Source organism: Scyliorhinus torazame, chromosome 3, assembly GCF_047496885.1.
Source record: "Scyliorhinus torazame isolate Kashiwa2021f chromosome 3, sScyTor2.1, whole genome shotgun sequence".
Lineage (NCBI taxonomy): Eukaryota > Metazoa > Chordata > Chondrichthyes > Carcharhiniformes > Scyliorhinidae > Scyliorhinus > Scyliorhinus torazame.
In genome coordinates, this window is record NC_092709.1 from 100,063,287 (window position 1) to 100,084,334 (window position 21,048).

At 46.4% G+C, this 21,048-nt stretch overlaps 1 protein-coding gene across 11 annotated transcripts in view; it reads left to right on the plus strand.

Annotated features, from left to right (window-relative positions):
• Positions 1-21,048, plus strand: part of fbxw7 (F-box and WD repeat domain containing 7) — a 572,031-nt gene that overhangs the window by 535,520 nt on the left and 15,463 nt on the right. For 9 of the 11 annotated variants that reach the window (XM_072496051.1, XM_072496060.1, XM_072496055.1 and 6 more), the window contains 4 exons: positions 13,684-13,818; positions 14,437-14,560; positions 14,785-14,921; positions 15,594-15,710. In XM_072496051.1, coding sequence (XP_072352152.1) covers positions 13,684-13,818; positions 14,437-14,560; positions 14,785-14,921; positions 15,594-15,710 — 513 coding nt within the window. The remainder of the gene's footprint in view (positions 1-13,683; positions 13,819-14,436; positions 14,561-14,784; positions 14,922-15,593; positions 15,711-21,048) is intronic. The other 2 variants (XM_072496052.1, XM_072496062.1) reach the window with 1 other exon arrangement.

A 21,048-nucleotide genomic window follows, 5' to 3' on the forward strand; every position in this document is an offset into this window, starting at 1 on the left:
TATTGTTATAATTAGCCTTCCCCCAATTTAGCACATTCATCCTCGGACCACTCTTATCCTTGTCCACCAGTACTTTAAAACTTACTGAATTGTGGTCACTGTTACCGAAATGCTCCCCTACTGAAACATCTACCACCTGGCCGGGCTCATTCCCCAATACCAGGTCCAGTACCGCCCCTTCCCTAGTTGGACTGATTACATATTGTTTTAAGAAGCCCTCCTGGATGCTCCTTACAAACTCCGCCCCACCTAAGCCCCTGGCACTAAGTGAGTCCCAGTCAATATTGGGGAAGTTGAAGTCTCCCATCACCACAACCCTGTTGTTTTTACTCTTTTCCAAAATCTGTCTACCTATCTGCTCCTCTATCTCCCGCTGGCTGTTGGGAGGCCTGTAGTATACCCCCAACATTGTGACTGCACCCTTCTTATTCCTGATCTCTACCCGTATAGCCTCACTGCCCTCTGAGGTGTCCTCTCGCAGTATAGCTGTGATATTCTCCCGAACAAGTAGCGCAACTCCGCCTCCCCTTTTACATCCCCCTCTATCCCGCCTGAAACATCTAAATCCTGGAACGTTTAGCTGCCAATCCTGCCCTTCCCTCAACCAGGTCTCTGTAATGGCAACAACATCATAGTTCCAAGTAGTAATCCAAGCTCTAAGTTCATCTGCCTTACCCGTAATGCTCCTTGCATTAAAACATATGCACTTCAGGCCACCAGACCCGCTGTGTTCAGCAACTTCTTCCCGCCTGCTCTGCCTCAGAGCCCCACTGTCCCTATTCCCTAGTTCTCCCTCAATGCTCTCACCTTTTGACCTATTGCTCCCGTGCCCACCCCCCTGCCATACTAGTTTAAACCCTCCCGTGTGACACTAGCAAACCTCGCGGCCAGGATATTTATGCCTCTCCGGTTTAGATGCAACCCGTCCATCTTATACAGGTCACACCTGCCCCGGAAGAGCTCCCAGTGGTCCAGATAACGGAAACCCTCCCTCCTACACCAGCTGTTTAGCCACGTGTTTATCTGCTCTATCTTCCTATTTCTAGCCTCACTGGCACGTGGCACAGGGAGTAATCCCGAGATTACAACCCTCGAGGTCCTGTCTTTTAACTTTCTGCCTAGCTCCCTGAACTCCTGCTGCAGGACCTCATGCCCCTTCCTGCCTATGTCGTTAGTACCAATATGTACAACGACCTCTGCCTGTTTGCCCTCCCCCTTCAGGATTCCCTCTACCCGTTCGGAGACATCCTGGACCCTGGCACCAGGGAGGCAACATACCATCCTGGAGTCTCTTTCACATCCACAGAAGCGCCTATCTGTGCCCCTGACTATAGAGTCCCCTATTACTATTACTCTTCTGCGCTTTGACCCTCCCTTCTGAACATCAGAGCCAGCCGTGGTGCCACTGCTCTGGCTGCTGCTGTTTTCCCCTGATAGGCTATCCCCCCCGACAGTATCCAAAGGGGTATATCTGTTCGAGAGGGGGACAACCACAGGGGATTCCTGCACTGACTGCCTGCCCTTTCTGATGGTCACCCATTTCTCTGCCTGCACCTTGGGTGTGACCACATTTACATAACTGCGATCTATGACGCTTTCCGCCACCTGCATGCTCCTAAGTGCATCCAATTGCTGCTCCAACCGAACCATGCGGTCTGTGAGGAGCTCCAGTTGGGTGCACTTTCTGCAGATGAAGCCATCCGGGACGCTGGAAGCCTCCCGGACCTGCCACATCTCACAGTCAGAGCACAGCACCCCTCTAACTGACATTGCGTCAATTAATTAAAATTAAAATTTGTCTTTTTTTTTTAATACTTTTTTTTTAAATTTCAAAGTTACTGTCAACTATCTGTTTCCTAGCACTAGATTTCTAATAGAAATGCGATAGCTAACTACAATACTCTCCGATCTCTGGCTTAGAAATCCTCTAAATTATAATTCAGTTATTATGTTTAATTAGTTCCCAAATACTCAAATTTTTTTAAAATTTAGGTTAGAATCCCAACCAGCCACTCTGGCCACAGCTTTTCTGTGATGTCACTTCAGTTTCCCCCCGACACACACAATTTGAAAAAAGGTATAAAAATAAAAATAAGTAAAAATCACTTACTTACCTTCTTACCATTAGTACTGCAAGGGCTCTGAAAATATCACTTTCCCCCGACATTGGGGGGGGCTACAGTAGTAATCATCTGAGCAGTATCAGATAAATATGGAGGTGAGGCAGCAAAGATCACAAGTTTCTGACAGAGGGGGAGAGACCTTCAACAGGGGAATGCATCCATTCAGGGTCTTCCGGGAGCACTCATACCTCTGCCTACACCAGAGGTAGTGAGTTCAATGGTTGCATTTCACTAAGGTGGTAGTCAAGGAACTAAACAATCTCTTGGAACTAGACCTGCAACCTCAGCTGCGTGACGATAGTGCTACCAGTGACCACAAATTTGACTCTGGCCCTGATTTTCTTTGCATCTGGATACACCCAGACTAAGACTGACAATATCACTAACATCTCACAGTTTGCCATCCATCTCTATGCCAGGAGAGCATTGTCATTACTCTGAACCGAGACAGGCAAAAGGAGCTTGCATGTGGCTTTTCCCTGAAGCCTCATTGTTCAACAGTCCCACACCATTGCCTTCCCACAGACCATAGCAGTATGCTCATGGCCACAGTCCTGAAATGAAAATGACCAAAAAGCAACCATTCCATACCAAATTTACTCCCAATAACATCCAGCTTTGTATACAAAGCTCACCTCATGACCCTTGTGGACTCTCTTTGTGCATGTCTAGAGGGTGCCTTTGCCTAACTGTGCTCCTAAGCAGTGCTACCACAGTGAATATACCATGACTGGGGGAAGGCCCCTTACCTTCACTCGGTATGACTGCAGATGACCTTACAGGGTGCCTGGGATAGCTTTTGGACTGCAACATCACATAATTAGCAGAAGCAATCCTGGCTCATAGGCAATCCTGCCAGTGGGAACAGTTTCTCTCTATATACATCATCTCAGTCTCTGTCGCACTCGACCCTGCCTCTGTGTGACCCCATCGCCCTCTGCTCATGACCTCTATTAACCCTTGCACTGTTAGCCTTTGTGACTTCCTCCGCTCCACTCTTGCTTCTGTAACACCCCTCTCCACTCTGCGTTGGCCTTTGTGATGTCCCCACACACCCAACTCTGCTCTGATCCACCACCTACTCCAATCTTAAGCTCTGTCAATCCCTCACCGGCACAATCAGTTCACGTCTCCTTGACCCCCATCTCTGCTGCACACTCAGCCTCTGTGAGATGTGTGGCAAATGAAGCAACGTGTGAGGCTAGTGGTATCATTGGCAGATTGTGGTCTGTGAAGATGCACTTGGTGATGGTTACCTTGCCTGTTAGGCCATTAAACATCTTCCTGCGCCTGATCCAATCCTTGGGGCTAGCCTATTGGTAATGACTCCAACAGCTACCTGCTCCCACTGCCGCTTTCTGACCCCCTGAGAGAACAGCACCTCTCTCTTCCTTGCACCAGAACAGCGTTTGAGAAACTTGGGTGATCCACTATGACCATTAGGTCATTGTTGAATCATCTTCTTGGTCTTCAAGTTTTCTAAACACAGTTTCAACCCCTCTTGCATCCAGATGCTCGTCCTCTAAGAGATGCAATCTGGAGTTATTTATTATATGCAGACAATCTTTAAGTGGTGCTAGCCTCACATGAACTTGTACCCCGTGCTGTGCCTTCATTTAGCTCCTTTCATAGGCAGTCCCTCAGGATGGAGGATGACTTGCTGCCACCCCTGTTCGATGGATTCCAAGATGGTTGATCAGTCCAATACGTATCCTGCAATCTCTGGCACGTGCAGTAGGTTCAGCCTGCAACCTCTATCAAGATCTCCTTGCTTGATTTTCAGGGGCTATCCAATTTTACTCCCTTAGACTTTGTAATCTTAAAAGGGCCAAAGATTCATCTCAACAGCAGAAAATATAACTACATCAGTTGATAAAATGCTAATGTCCTTGGAAAGTGATGCATCATCTAGCAATTCACAAAATTCTCTGAAAAAACAGCAGTTAAGTGCTGAATGACGTTATCTGGTGTTTATTTAATCTTGGTTGCCTTAAAGGGACATAGCCTTATTTTATAAGAATAATAGTTTACCTTGAGCAGTACCACAGGAGAATTACTAGAATTAACTGCGTCTCCTGTTCAATACATATTCATCACGCTCAAGATGTCAGACTTTGTCTCATACAAAACAATTTTAAAAATAAAGCTAGGCACGTCATCCTCGGTTCATCATGTGAACCACTAAAATTAATTGGATTCATAGTCATTTGGAAGTAACATTAAAGGAAAAGGCCAGACTACCAACTAAAGTTTGCAACAGTACTCATCTATCCATGAACAATGTCACAAGACATTATTTAGAATTTAGTGTTATGATATTTTTGAGATCTTTATTTCCAAACTGTACAACTCATCTTATGCAGAGTAAGGTTAAATTCAGTACTGCATTAGGTTTTTGACCTCTCCCATCTAGTGTTTATTTTGTTAGAAATGTTCTTGTTGCTTTTATAAGTCACATAATGCCATATAATTTTTCATTCACCTCTTGTCATTATAGTGGAAAGTTTCATCACCTATCTTATTTCCATCTGAAGCATGCCTTCCTCAGTTTACTCCCTCCCCCACCCCACCAACTCTTTGCTTTAAATATGTGGGTGGAGGCGCAAGAGCTGGTAGCATTCTGTGACCGTGTTACCTTGTCAGTCTGACAAAGTTGTATGGTTATTTTAGTAGAGAAAAAGCTATAGCCAACTTGTTTCAGCCTAGAACAAATCTAGTGGAAGCCGGCGAAGTTGTGGAATGCAATTTGGACGAATATTGTAACTTCAAAGGGAATTTAAAAATCTTTATAAAGAGGTTGAGTACAGAATTCTCCATTTTGAAAGGATATTCAAGATTTTATGTGGATTGCTTTGAGGTGCAGACTGCCACAGTCGTCATAAAACCCGTTCCTTTAAAGAATTTCTCCATTGTGCATAAAACATGAGCACACAATAACCCAGTCGTAAAGAAGAGAAAGTTGATTGGATTTGCGACCTGTTCCTTGAGGAAAATGAACTTAACCTTTATTTAGATTAATGCGGACTCATAAATGCATTGCTGCTGTTTGCACATTCTATATTGAATCTCCATAACCATCAGTCACCCAGTTTGATGTCAATAATCCATGGATGAAGAGGATTCCTGAAATCAGTTTATAGGCTCACAAGCTGCTTTCTGATAATGCTTCAAAAGTTCTTTTAAAAATAGACAGCTGTTAATTGAGAAAATTTGAGTATCAATTGGAGCAGTTTAATTGAATAATTAGGTTGACTTAGTTGTATATATACGTATAAATTACCTTATCAATTTAATAGGCATGTCTCATTCATTTATACTGCAAGTGCCCGTTCTTGTTTTTCCTTCCTTCGCTTTGTCCACTTTCTCTGGCCTCTCACTGCCTCTCACTCTATTTAATTTTTCTTTCTAACCTTCATTCTGTATGTTTTGTTCTAAATGTAGCCACGGTTCGCTCAGTTGGCTGGACGGCGGGTTCATGATGCGAAGTGATGCCAACAGAGCGGGTTCAATTCCCGTAACAGCTGAGGTCATTTATAGAATTTACAGTGCAGAAGGAGGCCACTCAGCCCATCAAGTCTGCACAAGCCCTTACAAAGAGCACCCTAGTCAAGCCCACGTATCTACCCTATCCCCATAACCCAGTAACCCCACTTAACCTTTTTGGACACTAAGGGCAATTTAGCATGGCCAATCCACCCACCCACGCAGACACGGGGAGAACGTGCAGACTCCGCACAGACAGTGACCCAGCCGGGAATCGAACCTGGGACCCTGGAGCTGTGAAGCAATTGTGCCAACCACTATGCTACCGTGCTGCCCCCTACATGAAGGCCCGTCTTCTGAACCTCGCCTGGTGTGTGGTGACTCTCAGATTAAATCATCACCAGTCAGCTCTGAAAGGGGAAAGCAGTCCATGGTCCTCTGGGACTGTGGCAACATTTATGTTTTGCTGTTTTTCTTTGCCATCATAGAACCATCAATTCGTACAGTGTAGAAGGAGGTCATTTGGCCCATCGAGTCTGCACCAACCCTACCGAGGCCCACTCCCCACCCTATCCTGTAACTCCATAACCCCACCTAACCTGCACATCTTAGGACACTAAAGAGTAATTTGGCATAACCAATCCACCCAACCTGCACATCTTTCGACAGTGGAGGAAACCGGAGCACCCGCAGGAAACCCACACAGACATGGGAGAAAGTGCAAACTCCACACAGACTGTCACCCATGGCCGGAATCGAACCAGGGTTCCTCGCGCTGTGAGGGAGCAGTGCTAACCACTGTGCCACCATGCCGCCCTTATTTTATATAAGTTACACATTTATCTTTCATTTTAGTTTGCCTTTTAATTTTATTGCTTTCATTTGCTCATTTTCTAAGTCTCTAACATCCTTCTGTTGCTTTTCGTTTCCTCCATTAACTCTTAATGTCAAAATAATGACGTGGCTAATAGCACTCAGTTTTATTTATGTGCGAATGCTATAGCAACTTCAGATAAAAGCAGGTGCAAAGTTAAATGTAGAAATCCAAAGGTTTCTGTCTGAAATGCACACCTGCTGTAAGCTTTATAGAACAGCATCTTGTTTAACTGCCTCACCATTGAAAGGTCTTTAAACAACATGAAGTTGCTGTATATGCCTGATCGGTGCACCGTAAACTCACCACAGAAATCCAAGTCTTTTCAGTCTAAGTGCCCTTTTAACGCAATGATGTTGATTACTGTCAGTCAACTTCTCTAGCACTGAAAACTAATGTGTTCCTGCTGCCTCATTACAAAGTCGCCCATTCAGCAACTTAGCAGGCAAAATTTAAAAACACACGTGTGAGGTCATCACTAATGGGAAAACGGGTAGATGTCCTGCATATCAAATTATTGTCAATTATCATATTCTCCCAGTGCTGTGTTCGGAAAAAAGTGAGGAATGTTCGTTTATCGTTCTGTCTCTCTAAATGCATATTTTGCTGTGACTGCAAGCAGGTCTAATTTCATTTTGACTTCCGGTTGCGGCTATGTGGAGCTAAGTCGCACATTCGGCGGCTCCCACAAAAACGGACTTTTGGGCTCTTTTCAGGGCCCCCAATGGCACTTTTCGACGTTTCCCAGTGTGGGAAGGAGTCTACAACAGCTCCCCGTCAGTATGTGGCTTCAACTAGGAGCGGGGCGACAAAAAAGGTGGTGGTGGACCCGAAGAAGGTGCGAGGGAAGAAGGACAAAATGGTGGCGGGCGGAGACCAGGCAGCGTGGATGCAGTGGGCGGAAGAGCAGCAGGAGGGTATCCAGCGCTGCTTCAGAGAGATTAAAACGGACCTGCTAGAGCCGATGAAAGCGTCTATTGATAAGCTGCTGGAGCCACAGACGGCCCAGGGAGTGGCGATCCGCGAGGCTCGACAAAAGATCTCTGACAATGAGGACGAGATCTTAGGCCTGGCGGTAAAGGTGGAGGCGCACGAGGCGCTCCACAAGAAATGGCAGGAGCGGTTCGAGGAGATGGAGATCGGTCGAGGCGGAAGAATCTGCGGATTCTGGGCCTCCCGGAGGGGCCGGACGTGGAGGCCTATGTGGTCACCATGTTGAACTCGCTGATGGGAGCGGGGTCCTTCCAGGGGCCCCTGGAGCTGGAAGGGGCCCATAGAGTGTTGGCGAGGAGGCCCAAGGCTAACGAGCCTCCGCGGGCGGTGCTGGTGCGGTTCCATCGGTTCGTCGACCGGGAGTGTGTGCTCAGGTGGGCCAAAAAGGAGAGGAGCAGCAGGTGGGAGAACGCGGAGGTTCGGATATATCAGGACTGGAGTGCGGGGGTGGCGAAGAGGAGGGCCGGGTACAATCGAGCGAAGGCGGTGCTGCACAGGAAGGGGGTGAAGTTTGGCATGTTGCAGCCGGTGCGACTGTGGGTTACCTACAAGGAACGGCACCATTATTTTGAGTCTCTGGAGGAGGCGTGGGCCTTTGTTCAGGCCGAGAAGTTGGACACAGATTGAGGGTCGGGACGTGTGATTGGGGACTTCGGTTGATAGGCTATGTTTATTTTTGTTTTGAGGGGGGGGGGGGCCTTTGTATTGCTCCGGGTTTCTTTTTCTTTGTGTTTTTTCTCTTTTGGGCCGGTGAGGGTGGCTGGGGCGGGCTGGGCACTGTTTTGGTTGGGTTGGTCGGGGGGGCTCTTGGAGGTGAGATGGGGCCCCGCGGGGGAGGGGGAGTCCCGAGTCAGGGGTGAGGGGATCGGGCCTGTAAAAGGAGCTGCGTCAGAGGTGGCGGGGCCTGGTAGGTGGAAAGCGCAGACTTTTTCCCGCGCTGAAGACTGGAGGGGGCGGGGCCAGGGTGGGGAAGTGAGGGTTGTTTCCCGCGCTTAGAACAGAAGGGGGAGGGGGAGGGCCTAGGGATGGGGACGGGAGAGGAAGGTGTGCCACACAATGGGAGGAGTCGAAGGAGAGGCGGGAGTGGCCGGGGTCAGCAGGAGTCAGCTGACTTGCAGAAGTGCAATGGGGGGAGTAAATCAGCTAGGGTGGGGGGTTGGGTGGGGAATCGAGTTGCTGCTGCTATGGTCAAGGAGGAGCTGGAGCGAGTGGGGGGGGGTCGAGACGGGGGTATGCCGCTGTGGGGAACGGGCCGGGTGCGGGCGTGTGGCTGGCCGAGGAAGGGTCATAGCTAGTCTGCGGGGGAGGGGGGCGGGTAGCTCCCTGATCCGGCTGATAACTTGGAATGTAAGGGGACTGAATGGGCCGGTTAAGCGGGCCCGTGTGTTCGCGCACCTGAAGGGGCTCAAGGCGGATGTGGTTATGCTTCAGGAGACACACCTGAAAGTGGCAGACCAGGTAAGATTGAGGAAAGGGTGGGTAGGTCAGGTGTTTCACTCGGGGCTGGCTGCCAAAAATCGAGGGGTGGCGATCTTGGTGGGAAAGAAGGTGTTGTTTGAGGCGTCGAGCATTGTGGCAGATAATGGCGGTAGGTACATAATGGTAAGTGGTAAGTTGCAGGGAGAGAGGGTGGCACTGGTCAATGTGTATGTCCCGAACTGGGACGGTGCGGGTTTTATGCGGCGTATGTTGGGTCAGGTCCCAGACTTGGAAGTGGGGGGCCTGATAATGGGGGGAGACTTTAATACGGTGCTGGACCCGCCACTGGATCGCTCCAGGTCTAGGACGGGTAGGAAGCCGGCAGCGGCTAGAGTGCTGAGGGGGTTTATGGACCAGATGGGAGGGGTGGACCCTTGGAGATTTGCAAGGCCGAGGGTTAGGGAATTTTCATTCTTCTCACATGTCCATAAGGCTTATTCCCGAATCGACTTTTACATTTTGAGTAGGGCGTTGATAGCGAGAGTAGAGGATACCGAGTATTCAGCTATCGCCATTTCGGACCACGTTCCGCATTGGGTGGACTTGGAGATGGGGGAGGAGAGGGACCAGCACCCGCTGTGGCGCTTGGAGGTGGGGCTGTTGGCGGACGAGGAGGTGAGCGAGCGGGTCCGAGGAAGTATAGAGAGGTACCTGGAGATCAACGACAACGGGGAGGTCCGAGTGGGGTTGGTATGGGAGGCACTGAAGGCGGTGGTGAGGGGAGAGCTGATCTCCATTAGGGCGCACAAGGAGAGGGAGAGGCTGGTTGGGGAGATGGTGAGGGTAGACAGGAGGTATGCGGAGGAGCCCGAGGAAGGATTGTTGAGGAAGAGGCGTAGCCTCCAGGCCGAATTCGACCTGGTGACCACCAGGAAGGCGGAGGTGCAGTGGAGGAAGGCCCAGGGGGCGATTTACGAGTATGGGGAAAAGGCAAGCCGGATGCTGGCGCATCAGTTTCGGAGCGGGACACAGCTAGGGAGATCGGGGGAGTTAAGGACAGGGAGGGAGCGTGGTGTGGAGTGGAGCTGGCATCAATGGGGTCTTCAGGGACTTCTACGAGGAATTGTACCGATCCGAGCCCCCACGGGAGGAGGGCGGGATGGGCCGCTTCCTGGACCAATTGAGGTTTCCAAAGGTGGAAGAGGGACTGGTGGCAGGATTGGGGGCCCCGATTGGGCTGGAGGAGCTGATCAAAGGGATAGGAAGCATGCAGAGGGGAAGGCACCGGGGCCGGACGGTTTCCCGGTCGAATTCTCCAAAAATATATGGACCTGTTGGGCCCGCTGTTAGTTAGGACCTTCAATGAGGGAAGGGAGGGGGAGGCTTTGCCCCCGGCGATGTCCCGGGCACTGATCTCCTTGATCCTGAAGCGGGACAAGGATCCCCTGCAGTGTGGGTCTTACAGACCGATTTCCTTGCTAAATGTAGATGCCAGAGTGCCGCAGATCATCCATGAGGACCAGCCGGGGTTTGTGAAGGGGAGGCGGTTGAATGCGAATGTGCGGAGGCTTTTGAACGTTACCATGATGCCGGCGAGGGAGGGGGAGGCGGAGATAGTGGTGGTGATGGACGCTGAGAAAGCCTTCGATAGGGTAGAGAGGGGGTACCTGTGGGAGGTGCTGAAGAGGTTCGGGTTTGGGGAGGGGTTTGTCAGGTGGGTTAGGCTGTTGTATGAGGTCCCGATGGCGAGTGTGGCCACAAACAAGAGGAGGTCCGAGTACGTTCGGTTGCACCGAGGGACGAGACAGGGGTGTCCCCTATCCTCCATGCTCTTCGCACTGGCGATTGAACCTCTGGCTATGGCACTGAGGGAGTCAAGGAACTGGAGGGGTTGGTGCATGGTGGGGAGGAGCATAGGGTGTCACTTTATGCGGACGACCTGCTGCTGTATGTGGCGGACCCGGTGGGAGGAATGCCGGAGGTAATGAGGATTCTTAGGGAATTCGGGGACTTTTCGGGGTACAAGCTCAACATGGGGAAGAGCAAGCTGTTCGTAGTTCATCCAGGGGACTAGGAGAGGGGGATTGGCGAGCTCCCACTAAAAACAGCGGAGAGGAGCTTCAGGTATCTGGGAGTCCAGGTGGCCAGGAGCTGGGGGGCCCTGCATAGGCTTAATTTTACAAGGCTGGTGGAGCAAATGGAGAAGGAGTTCAAGAGGTGGGACGTGTTGCCGCTGTCCTTGGCGGGTAGGGTGCAGTCAATCAAAATGACGGTGCTCCCAAGGTTTTTGTTCCTGTTCCAGTGCCTCCCCGTGTTTATCCCGAAGGCTTTTTTCAGGCGGGTTAACAGGAGTATAATGGGGCTTGTGTTGGCGCGAGGGACTCCGAGGGTGAGAAGGGTGTTCCTGGAGCGGAGTAGAGATGGGGGGGGACTGGCGCTGCCCAACCTCTGTGGATACTACTGGGCTGCCAATGCGACGATGGTGCGCAAGTGGGTGATGGAGGGGGCCGCATGGAAGAGGCTGGAGATGGCATCTTGTGTGGGTGCGAAACTGGGGGCGCTGGCAACGGCGCCGCTGCTGCTCCCTCCAAGGAGGTATACCACGAGCCCGGTGGTGGTTGCTGCCCTCAAAATTTGGGGGCAGTGGAGGCAGCACGTGGGGGAAGTGGGGGCCTCGGCGGGGCCCCATTACGGGGGAACCACCGGTTCGCCCCAGGAAGAACAGGTGGAGGGTTTGCGGGGTGGCACGGGGCAGGGATACAAAAGTTGGGGGTCCTGTTTGTGGACGGGATGTTCGCGAGCCTGGGTGAGCTGGAGGAGAAGTACGGGCTCCCCCCGGCGAACACCTTCAGGTACTTACAGGTAAGGGCGTTTGCCAGGCGACAGGTGGTGGAATTCCCGTGGCTACGGCCACACACAGTACAGGACAGGGTGCTCTCGGGGGGGAGGGAGGGGGGGGGGGGGCAGTGGGGAAGATCTCGGAAACTTACAAGGTGATGCAGGAGGAGGAGGAGGCCTCGGTGGTGGAGGTAAAAGGTAAGTGGGACGAGGAGTTGGGAGAGGAAATTGAGGGAGGGACGTGGGCAGACGCCCTGGGGAGGGTGAACTCTTCCTCATCGTGCGCGAGACTCAGTCTCATACAGTTTAAGGTGCTGCACAGGGCACACATGACAGGGACAAGGATGAGTCGGTGTTTTGGGGGTGAGGACAGGTGTGTTAGGTGCTCAGGGAGCCCAACAAACCACACCCATATGTTCTGGGTATGCCCAGCGCTGGAGGAATTTTGGAAGGGCGTAGCGAGGACGGTGTCGAGGGTGGTAGGATCCAGGGTCAGACCGGGCTGGGGGCTCGCAATATTTGGGGTGGCAGAGGAGCCGGGAGTGCAGGAGGCGAAACAGGCCGGAATTCTGGCCTTTGCGTCCCTGGTAGCCCCGCGAAGGATTCTTCTTCAGTGGAAGGATGCGAGGCCCCCAAGCGTGGAATCTTGGATCAATGATATGGCGGGGTTTATTAAGTTGGAGAAGGTGAAATTCGCCTTGGTAGGGTCGGTACAAGGGTTCTTTAGGCAACCGTTCTTAGACTTCCTGGCAGAGCGGTAGACATTGGTCAATGGCAGCAGCAACTCGGGGGTGGGGTCACTTTATTTTTTTGTTTTTGTTATTTACACTGGAGGGTCTGAGGGGTTGTATATACTTGTTGTATTAAGTCGGGGTGTTAATGTTAATTTATTATTTATGTACAGGGGGGGAGGGTATGGAGGGTTGGTTTTCTGGACTGTGTTTTGTACTTAACCCTGTTGGGTTTCATTTTCATTTTGTTACTGATATTTTATGAAAACCTTTAATAAAAAATTTTTTTTTTTTTTTAAAAAGGACTAATTTAATTTATTCAACAGTAAGAGAAGGCCAAAACTTGATCTGCTTTTCTTGTGTCACAATGTATATCTCATTGCTATCCAACTCATTGCCAGTGATTGTTCACAGCCTCCTGCATCCCAGGTAGAAGCAGAGCAAAAGTATTCATATAAACAAGCTTTTTATTCATTCATCGGATGTTAGCATTATTGTCAAGACCGGCATTTGTTACCCACCCATAATTGCTCTTGAGAGGCGGTAGTGAACTGCTGCGGGTTTAGAAGGTGCTGTCGAAGGAGGCTTGGCAAATTGCTGCAATGCATCTTGTAGATAGTACTGTTGCCACTGTGCACCGGTAGATGCTTAATTTGATGAATTAAACGGGCTGCTTTGACGTAGATGATGTCAAGTGTTGTTAACATTTTTGGGATAACCTCAAACGGCATTTTGGGGAAGAGTGTTCCAGGTTCCCACTACCTGCTGTGTGAAAAAGTGCTTCTTGATGTCACTGTGAATGTTGTGTTGTTGTTGCCACATTCATCCAGGCAAATGGACAGTATTCCATCACACTCCTAAATTGTGCTTCAATGTTGTTGGACTGGTGTAAGTTATTCGCTGCAGGATTTCCAGCCTCTGATCGGCTCTTGTAGTCAGAGTATTTAAACAGCTGGTTCAGTAACGTTTTTGGTCAATGCTAACCCCTAGGATGTTGATGGCGGAGACTTCAATGATGGTAATGCTATTAAATACGAATCGGAGATGAGTATTACTGTGTGCCATGAAGTTAAGTTAAATAGAACATGTCCACAGCCCGTCTTCAATGCATCCTCCTGCCACTTCCCAACCACTCCCTACCATACGTCCAGAATGAATTTAATTTATACATACAGTCTGTTGTTATCCAAATATGATTTCACTAAATGTTTTTGTTTTTTAGAGTTGGAGTGGACCAGAAAGATTACTTGCATTAGATGAATTAATTGACAGCTGTGAACCGACCCAAGTAAAGCACATGATGCAAGTTATAGAACCCCAGTTCCAACGAGATTTCATATCACTGCTCCCAAAAGAGGTGAGGTTCTGTGTGTGTGTGTTTGCATGTGTGTGTTGGGGGGGGGGGGGGGGGGGGGGGGGTTATAAACACTCCGGGTGTTAATTAACAAGTTAACAAAATTATTTTTGTTTCTGAAGTGTGATTCTGTAATACACAAATAACAAGAATTTTATTACAAAATAAAGCTTTGAATGTTGAATTGTGAATTTATCCCAATTGTGTATCCAGTAAAGGCAGAATGAATAAAAGTCTACACAATCCTCTTGTGCAAGAGTGGGAATCGGTTTAGCTCAGTTGGCTGAACAGCTGGTTCGTGAAGCAGAGCGAGGCCAACAGCACGGCTGAAATTATTCATGAAGGCCCTGCCTTCTGAACTTTGCCCGTTGCCTGACATGTGGTGATCCTCAGGGTAAATCACCACCAGTCAGCTACCCCTCAAAGGGAAAAGCATCCTATGGTCATCATGCCATCCTATGAATGGCAACTTTACTTGACTTTTACTTACAAAAATGGTTGTTCATCACCTTTCATTCTGTTTATTTCTTTACTTTATTGTTACAACTACAGTTTTAGAAATTAATCTTTACCATGGTAGAAAGGAAATAACTATTCATTTTCAATTTGCGTGTAATGCAGCTGGCGTTGTATGTTCTCTCATTCCTGGATCCCAAGGACCTGCTGCAGGCAGCACAGACCTGCCGCTACTGGAGAATACTGGCTGAAGACAACCTACTGTGGAGGGAAAAATGTAAAGAGGAAGGTAATGATATTGAAAGAAACTTAGTCGCACCTTTAAAACGGCAGTATTTTTACAGTAGTTAGATTCTTTAATACTGGGGAAGAACAGAATGAAAGAAGTATTATGCCAATATAAATGTTTAATTGGCATCAACATGTTTTTTCTTTTAAAGGCAAACCTTTTTTGTTGAGAATCTTAGCAAATCACTTATCAAAAGTGAGTGAATAAAATCTTTCTTTCTCCAGGAATTGATGAGCCTGTATACATCAAAAGGAGAAAGGTGATCAAACCAGGCTTTGCTCACAGCCCTTGGAAAAGCGCTTACATTAGACAACACAGAATAGACACTAACTGGCGCTGTGGAGATCTAAAAACCCCAAAGGTACGGTCTCATGCAAATTTACGAACTAAAATTTTGAGAACAATTTTCTACTGTATGTTGGTTTGCATCAATGGATTTAAATATATCAAGTACTAACTAAGCAGATCGTAAATATTGATGAATTCCAAAAGTCATGTGGTTAAAGATGAGCCTTACTCTTGCCCTAAAACAAAAATTGCAGCTTATTTTAATGGTAAAGGAGAGCCAAATTTAAATATTCCTTTAATACAAATGTTTGGATGAACTTCTATGACAATGTGGAACTGAGCCATACAAACTTGGAATCTCTAGTTGTGCTGAGCTCAACGTAAATAGCAGTAAAAGCACTAAAGTCAGCCTAACTTTCTCTGGTTTGATGTTGGGTTGGGGTGGGTTGCAGAACAAAATTAGTTAGGATCCCCAACCCAATTTGCTATGTAATGATGTATTCTTAAAGACCCACGTTTGCAGGTTTGGTGAGGACTGAATTGGGCATGTTCATGATTAACTAGTTTGTGCAGTCTCGCTGCATAGACTCCCATGTGAAGAATGGCACATTGCAGAGGTTGGTGCTCAGGGAACCTTGCTGTTTTCAGTGGTGAAGGAATTAGAATATCGGAAGCATTATATTTGTCATAAGAAGTTGCTAACCCTAATTTATTCTGGCTCTGAATATGAAATGTTCTTTCTCAGCAGGTGCTAAAAGGTCATGACGATCATGTGATCACATGCCTACAGTTCTGTGGTAACCGAATTGTCAGTGGTTCTGATGACAACACACTGAAAGTGTGGTCAGCTGTTACAGGAAAGGTGAGTTTTTGAGTTCCACCCATATCCTGATGCCTTCCTGAGCCTGTGAGTTTATCAATAGGAAATTGTTTAGAAAAAATAAAAGTCAAAATTAAACCTGTTGTATTCTCAGAAATTTAGTTTGCATTCCTGTTATTTGTAACTAAGCAACCACACATCATCTGTCAAGAAAATGTGGGTGAGGCAAAGGGACATTTGCCTTCAGCATTTTCCAACCTGTTCATTGGCTGTGTTTCCTGTACCATCCCCTCTCTTGTCCAAAGTAAGTACAAAAGGCGAGAATGTGCTTTGAAAAAAGAAATGCTGAACACATTTTTCACTATCTTTGACCTAAACCTGCAGTATCTTTATTGCAGCACGGTAGCATTGTGGATAGCACAATTGCTTCACAGCTCCAGGATCCCAGGTTCGATTCCGGCTTGGGTCACTGTCTGTGCGGAGTCTGCACATCCTCCCCGTGTGTGCGTGGGTTTGCTCCGGTTTCCTCCCACAGTCCAAAGATGTGCAGGTTAGGTGGATTGGCCATGATAAATTGCCCTTAGTGTCCAAAATTGCTCTTAGTGTTGGGTGGGGTTACTGGCTTATGGGGATAGGGTGGAGGTGTTGACCTTGGGTAAGGTGCTCTTTCCAAGAGCCGGTGCAGACTCGATGGGCCGAATGGCCTCCTTCTGCACTGTAAATTCTATGAAATCTATGAAATCTTCATCTTGCCCATTTCACATCTGTTTTAAATTGAAATGTTTTAATTGGTAGTCTCTGTGCATTCAGACTGATTGAGCTGAAGGCCATCAGTAAACAACATGCGACAATAAAATTTTCCATGACCAAAACGATTAGCATGAAATAGTTACAAAAATGCTGACGAGAATAATATGATTTTAATTAATTTCATTGTAGATTATTGAAGCATTTTTTAATTGTGGATATTATGAACTGAATGAATAGGCAGAGTTGTGTGAGAATATTCAACAAAAATCTATGAATTGTGAAATGCAGCATCTAGGATAGGAAAATGAAAACCTTTCTTCAAAATGAATTCTTCACAGCAGTACAGTAAATTGGTCTACTAATTTCTGGAACTGATGAACATGCTGAATTCCTGATCTTAAATGAAGGTTCCCAGCCAATGCCAAGGGCTTTCTCTGCCTATTTGTCAATCAGTATTGACCTGACCTAGAAGTATGCTATAACTTTTCCTTCAGTCAAGAGACAGTTGCATGGCACTGAGGATGTAATTCAAGTTTGAGAATTCTTTATCATAAAAAGGCAAATATATGAGTGGCCATGCTGTGTGCTGATTTTGCTGATCTGGGCAATTGCTGGTAGTAATTTCAACACCTGAGAAGCTCAAAACCATCCAGAACAAAAAAAAGCCCGCTTGATTGCTCCCCCTTCCACAAATATTCAAATCCTCCACCACCGATGAACAGTAACAGCTGTGTGTACTGTCTCCAAGATGCACTGAGGTAACTCACCAAGGTTCCTTAGACAGCACCTTCCAAAACCATGAACACTACCACCTAGATGAACAAGAGCAGCAGATACCTGGGAACCCCACCACCTGAAGGTTCCCGTCCAAATCATTCACCACCCTGACTTGGAAATATATCGCAGTTCCTTCACTGTCCCTGGGGCAACATCCTGGAACTCCCTCCCTAACAGCACAAAGGGTGCTACACCTCCAGGATTGCAGCAGTTCAAGAAGGCAGCTCACCATCGCCTTCTGAAGGGCAACCAGGGATGGGCAATAAATGCTGCCCTAACCAGCGACGCCCATATTTCATAAATGAATTAAAAAAAGAAGTACTGCCCTGCAATGAGTGGAAAATATCAGCCAGGATTTCCATTCCGGATTACTATCCAATGGCTTCTGGGAACTGTCTGTGTTTGTCAGGTGAGAATAAGGGTTTGCGGTAACATCCACCTAATCAAATAGAAAGCTCATGCATACATGAGGAATGGCTATTTTGGCAAGGCACCAAAAGAAATTTGAACTCATGAGTGCTCGAGTCACTGCCATCGGGAGAAATGGGGTACAAACTGAAATCTTATTCACGGTGGCATCCATGACAAGAAAAGGAGATGAGTGTGAGGAGGCATGACTGGTATAGAATTCAAGAATCACAAGAACCAAATTCCCCATTATGTCAGTGCTATAAAGGGGCGATGCGGTGGCGCAGTGGTTAGCACTGCTGCCTCGCGGCGCCAAGGACCCGGGTTCGATCCCGGCCCTGGGTCACTGTCCGTATGGAGATTGCACATCCTCCTCATGTCTGCGTGGGTCTCACCCCCACAACCCAAAGATGTGGGGAGTAGGTGGATTGGCCCATGCTGAATTGTCCCTTAATTGGAAAAAAAAGAATTGGGTACTCTTTTTTTTAAAAAAAAAATAAAAAAATTTTTTTTAATGTTTTAAATGTCAGTGCTACAAAATAGAGTTTCAATTAAAATGTAGAATGTTGGAAATACTCAGCATGTCAGGAAGCATTCATGGAGAGAAACAGACTTTAATGTTTCAGGTTCTCATCAGAACTTGGGCATTGCCTTTTCAACAAAATTATGTAACACAAGAATAGGTTGGTGCTAATTAAAATTGCACCAAATACCAATGTCTGTTGTTAAGGTCACCTACGGTTGGTTGACCAGAAGTTTCCAATGGATTCACCTCTAATCTGAAAGCCCATTCTAAACATCTAGGGATTAGTGCTGGGGGGCCTCAACATTTTGCACATGATATAAATGACTTGGATGAAGGGCCCAAGCGTATGATTGCTAAATTTTCTGATGACACATAGGTAGGAAAGTAAGTTGTGAAGAGGACATAAGGAGGCTACAAGGGAATGTAGATAGGTAAGCGAGTGTGAAAATATCTGGCAAATGGAGCATAATGTGGAAAAATGGGAAATTGACCATTTTAGCAGGAAGAATAAATATTGCGAGAATAATTGAATGTGAAAGTAGGGAAGTTATACAAGGCATTGGTGAGGTCACATCTAGAGTACTGTGTACAGTATCGGTCACCTTATTTAAGTAAGGATATAAATAATTTGGAAGTCTTTCAGAGAAGATTTACTCGAAAATAAAATTTGATTCAGATGCATAGGATTAAAGAAGAAGCTGAAATATAATCAACATGAACTTTTTTAAAATCTATAACTTCTGGCAGCAATGGTAGGAAGCGCACTGAGCAGCAGAACTGGTCAGCCCTTGTGAGTTCCTGTCTGCAGGGTACAATCAGTGGCGGACCTACATTTTTGGGGCCCTGAAGCTTGAACTGTTATGGGGGCCCCTTCGCAACCAGCAACGAGGTCTGGGTAACCACTGTTATCTTCTTCAATGGGGTTGTTCCACGACAGATCACCACAAATTTTTAAAAATTAGACCACTACATCTCAGATTTTGATTAAAATTGCTGTACTGGTGTGAATAAAAATTTCCTATGCCTTATAGTTTTCGAGTTATGGGGGGATGAAAATTAGGGAAATGTTATATACATGCATGATGCATCATAGAATGATGAAATAAAACATAGAAAAGACCACAGTCAATATAATCTTTTATTTTAAACACCTATGAGAATACCTACTACATGAAGCACATTTTCAAAATACTCTTTTTCTGTTTTTTCTAGCAACATATTCACATACAGTTTTGTCATATGAGAGCTTCCTTGCAATGTCATTTTCTAGAGACAATATGCAGAAAGAATTTAAGCGCTCTTCAGTCATGGTAGATCGAAATTTGTTCTTTATAAAGAATAGCTTTGTAAAATTCCTTTCTGCTTCACAGCTCGTGATAGGCATTGTCAAGTACAGCTTAAGCACAGTAGTAATATTGGGGAACACTTCAATTAGGTGGTGCTCACAAATAAGCTGAAGAACTTCTGCGCATTGCATTTTAGATGGCGTGTTTTCTTCTGTGTTCTGGGATTTCCTAAGGTGCAAATATTCTTTGAACTAATAACACTCGTTTACTAATTTGTGGTCAATATCATCTTTGTAATACAATATTATAAGTTGAATACTGTCCTCATCAATTTGAGAATTGTTCACCAATTCTGAGAGGACTTGAATCTTTTTGCAATCTGCTCATATGGGTCAATCCTCTTGCGTAACTGGATTATCAAGCAGTTGATATAGAACTTCTATCCTAAATTTGTCAGCTCCTCTCAAAGAAGCAATACCACTTGTTCCATCTGAAAATTTCCTTGTAACAATGCGTTTAGAAGCATCAGAATAACTTGAGGTGATATCTTCACACAAACCTTTTGCTTCTGATTCATAGTGCGCAATCCTATCGGCTGAATTTTCTCTGAGTTCTTTAACAAACGAAAGTAAAGAAAATAGCAGAAGATAACCTTTAAATACATCAAAACCAGGGGTTTGGAGTTTCTTGTTTTGTTGAAAAGCTCCAGCACTTCTTCCCAAACGACTGTTAAAATAGCATATTCCAGCTTTACCAACTTGTGGTATAAATTCTTTGCATCTCGTTTACATTCAGGCTTCTCTTCTGAGTCTTCAAAAATATGTTTGAGAGTTTGTAAAATACCCATATATCCATTTTTAATTGCCCGGACTGCTTCATAGTGTGCAGACCATCCAGTTACACTTAAGCCCTGTGTGTTTAAAATCCCCCATCTTCGTGGAGATTCAGAAAAGAAAACATACAGCTCCTGCAAAATGCCAAAATAGTCAACAACTTCAGGTGCAGTAGACACTGCCTTTTCTCCAGCAAGGTTAAGTGAATGGGCTGCACATGGTACATAGTCTGCGTACCTGTTAATGTTTTTAAAGAGTGCTTGCAGCCCTTTCTCCGAGCCCTTCATGTTAGATGCATTATCGCAGGACTGACCACGGATATTTTCAAGTGAAAGCTTATGTTCACCCAGGACTTGTTGTATTTTGTTGAACAAGGTCATGGATGAATGGTTTTCTATCGGTATAAATGTTAAAAATCTCTCACAGGGTTTTCCATTATAGCAGTATTGAACCACAATTACCAGCTGGTCAACATGTGTCAGGTCAGGTGTAGAGTCAACAATAATAGAGTAGTATTTGATGTCTAGGTTGTTGATTTGATCCACAATTTCATCTTGCACATGTTTTCCCATAATTTCTATCAATTTTTCATACACTGGTTTGGATAGGTAAGTAGCATTTACTTTTTCATTTTTACATTTCTCGAGATGTTCATGTAAAAATGGGTCGAACTCTGCAATAAGTTCATTGGCCCCCATGAAGTTTCCATTATTTGGTGAGCCCCACTTTTCCTCATGACCTCTAAATGCCAAACCTCTTTCACTTAAAAACTTTATAACAGCTACAACTCTTTTCAGTGC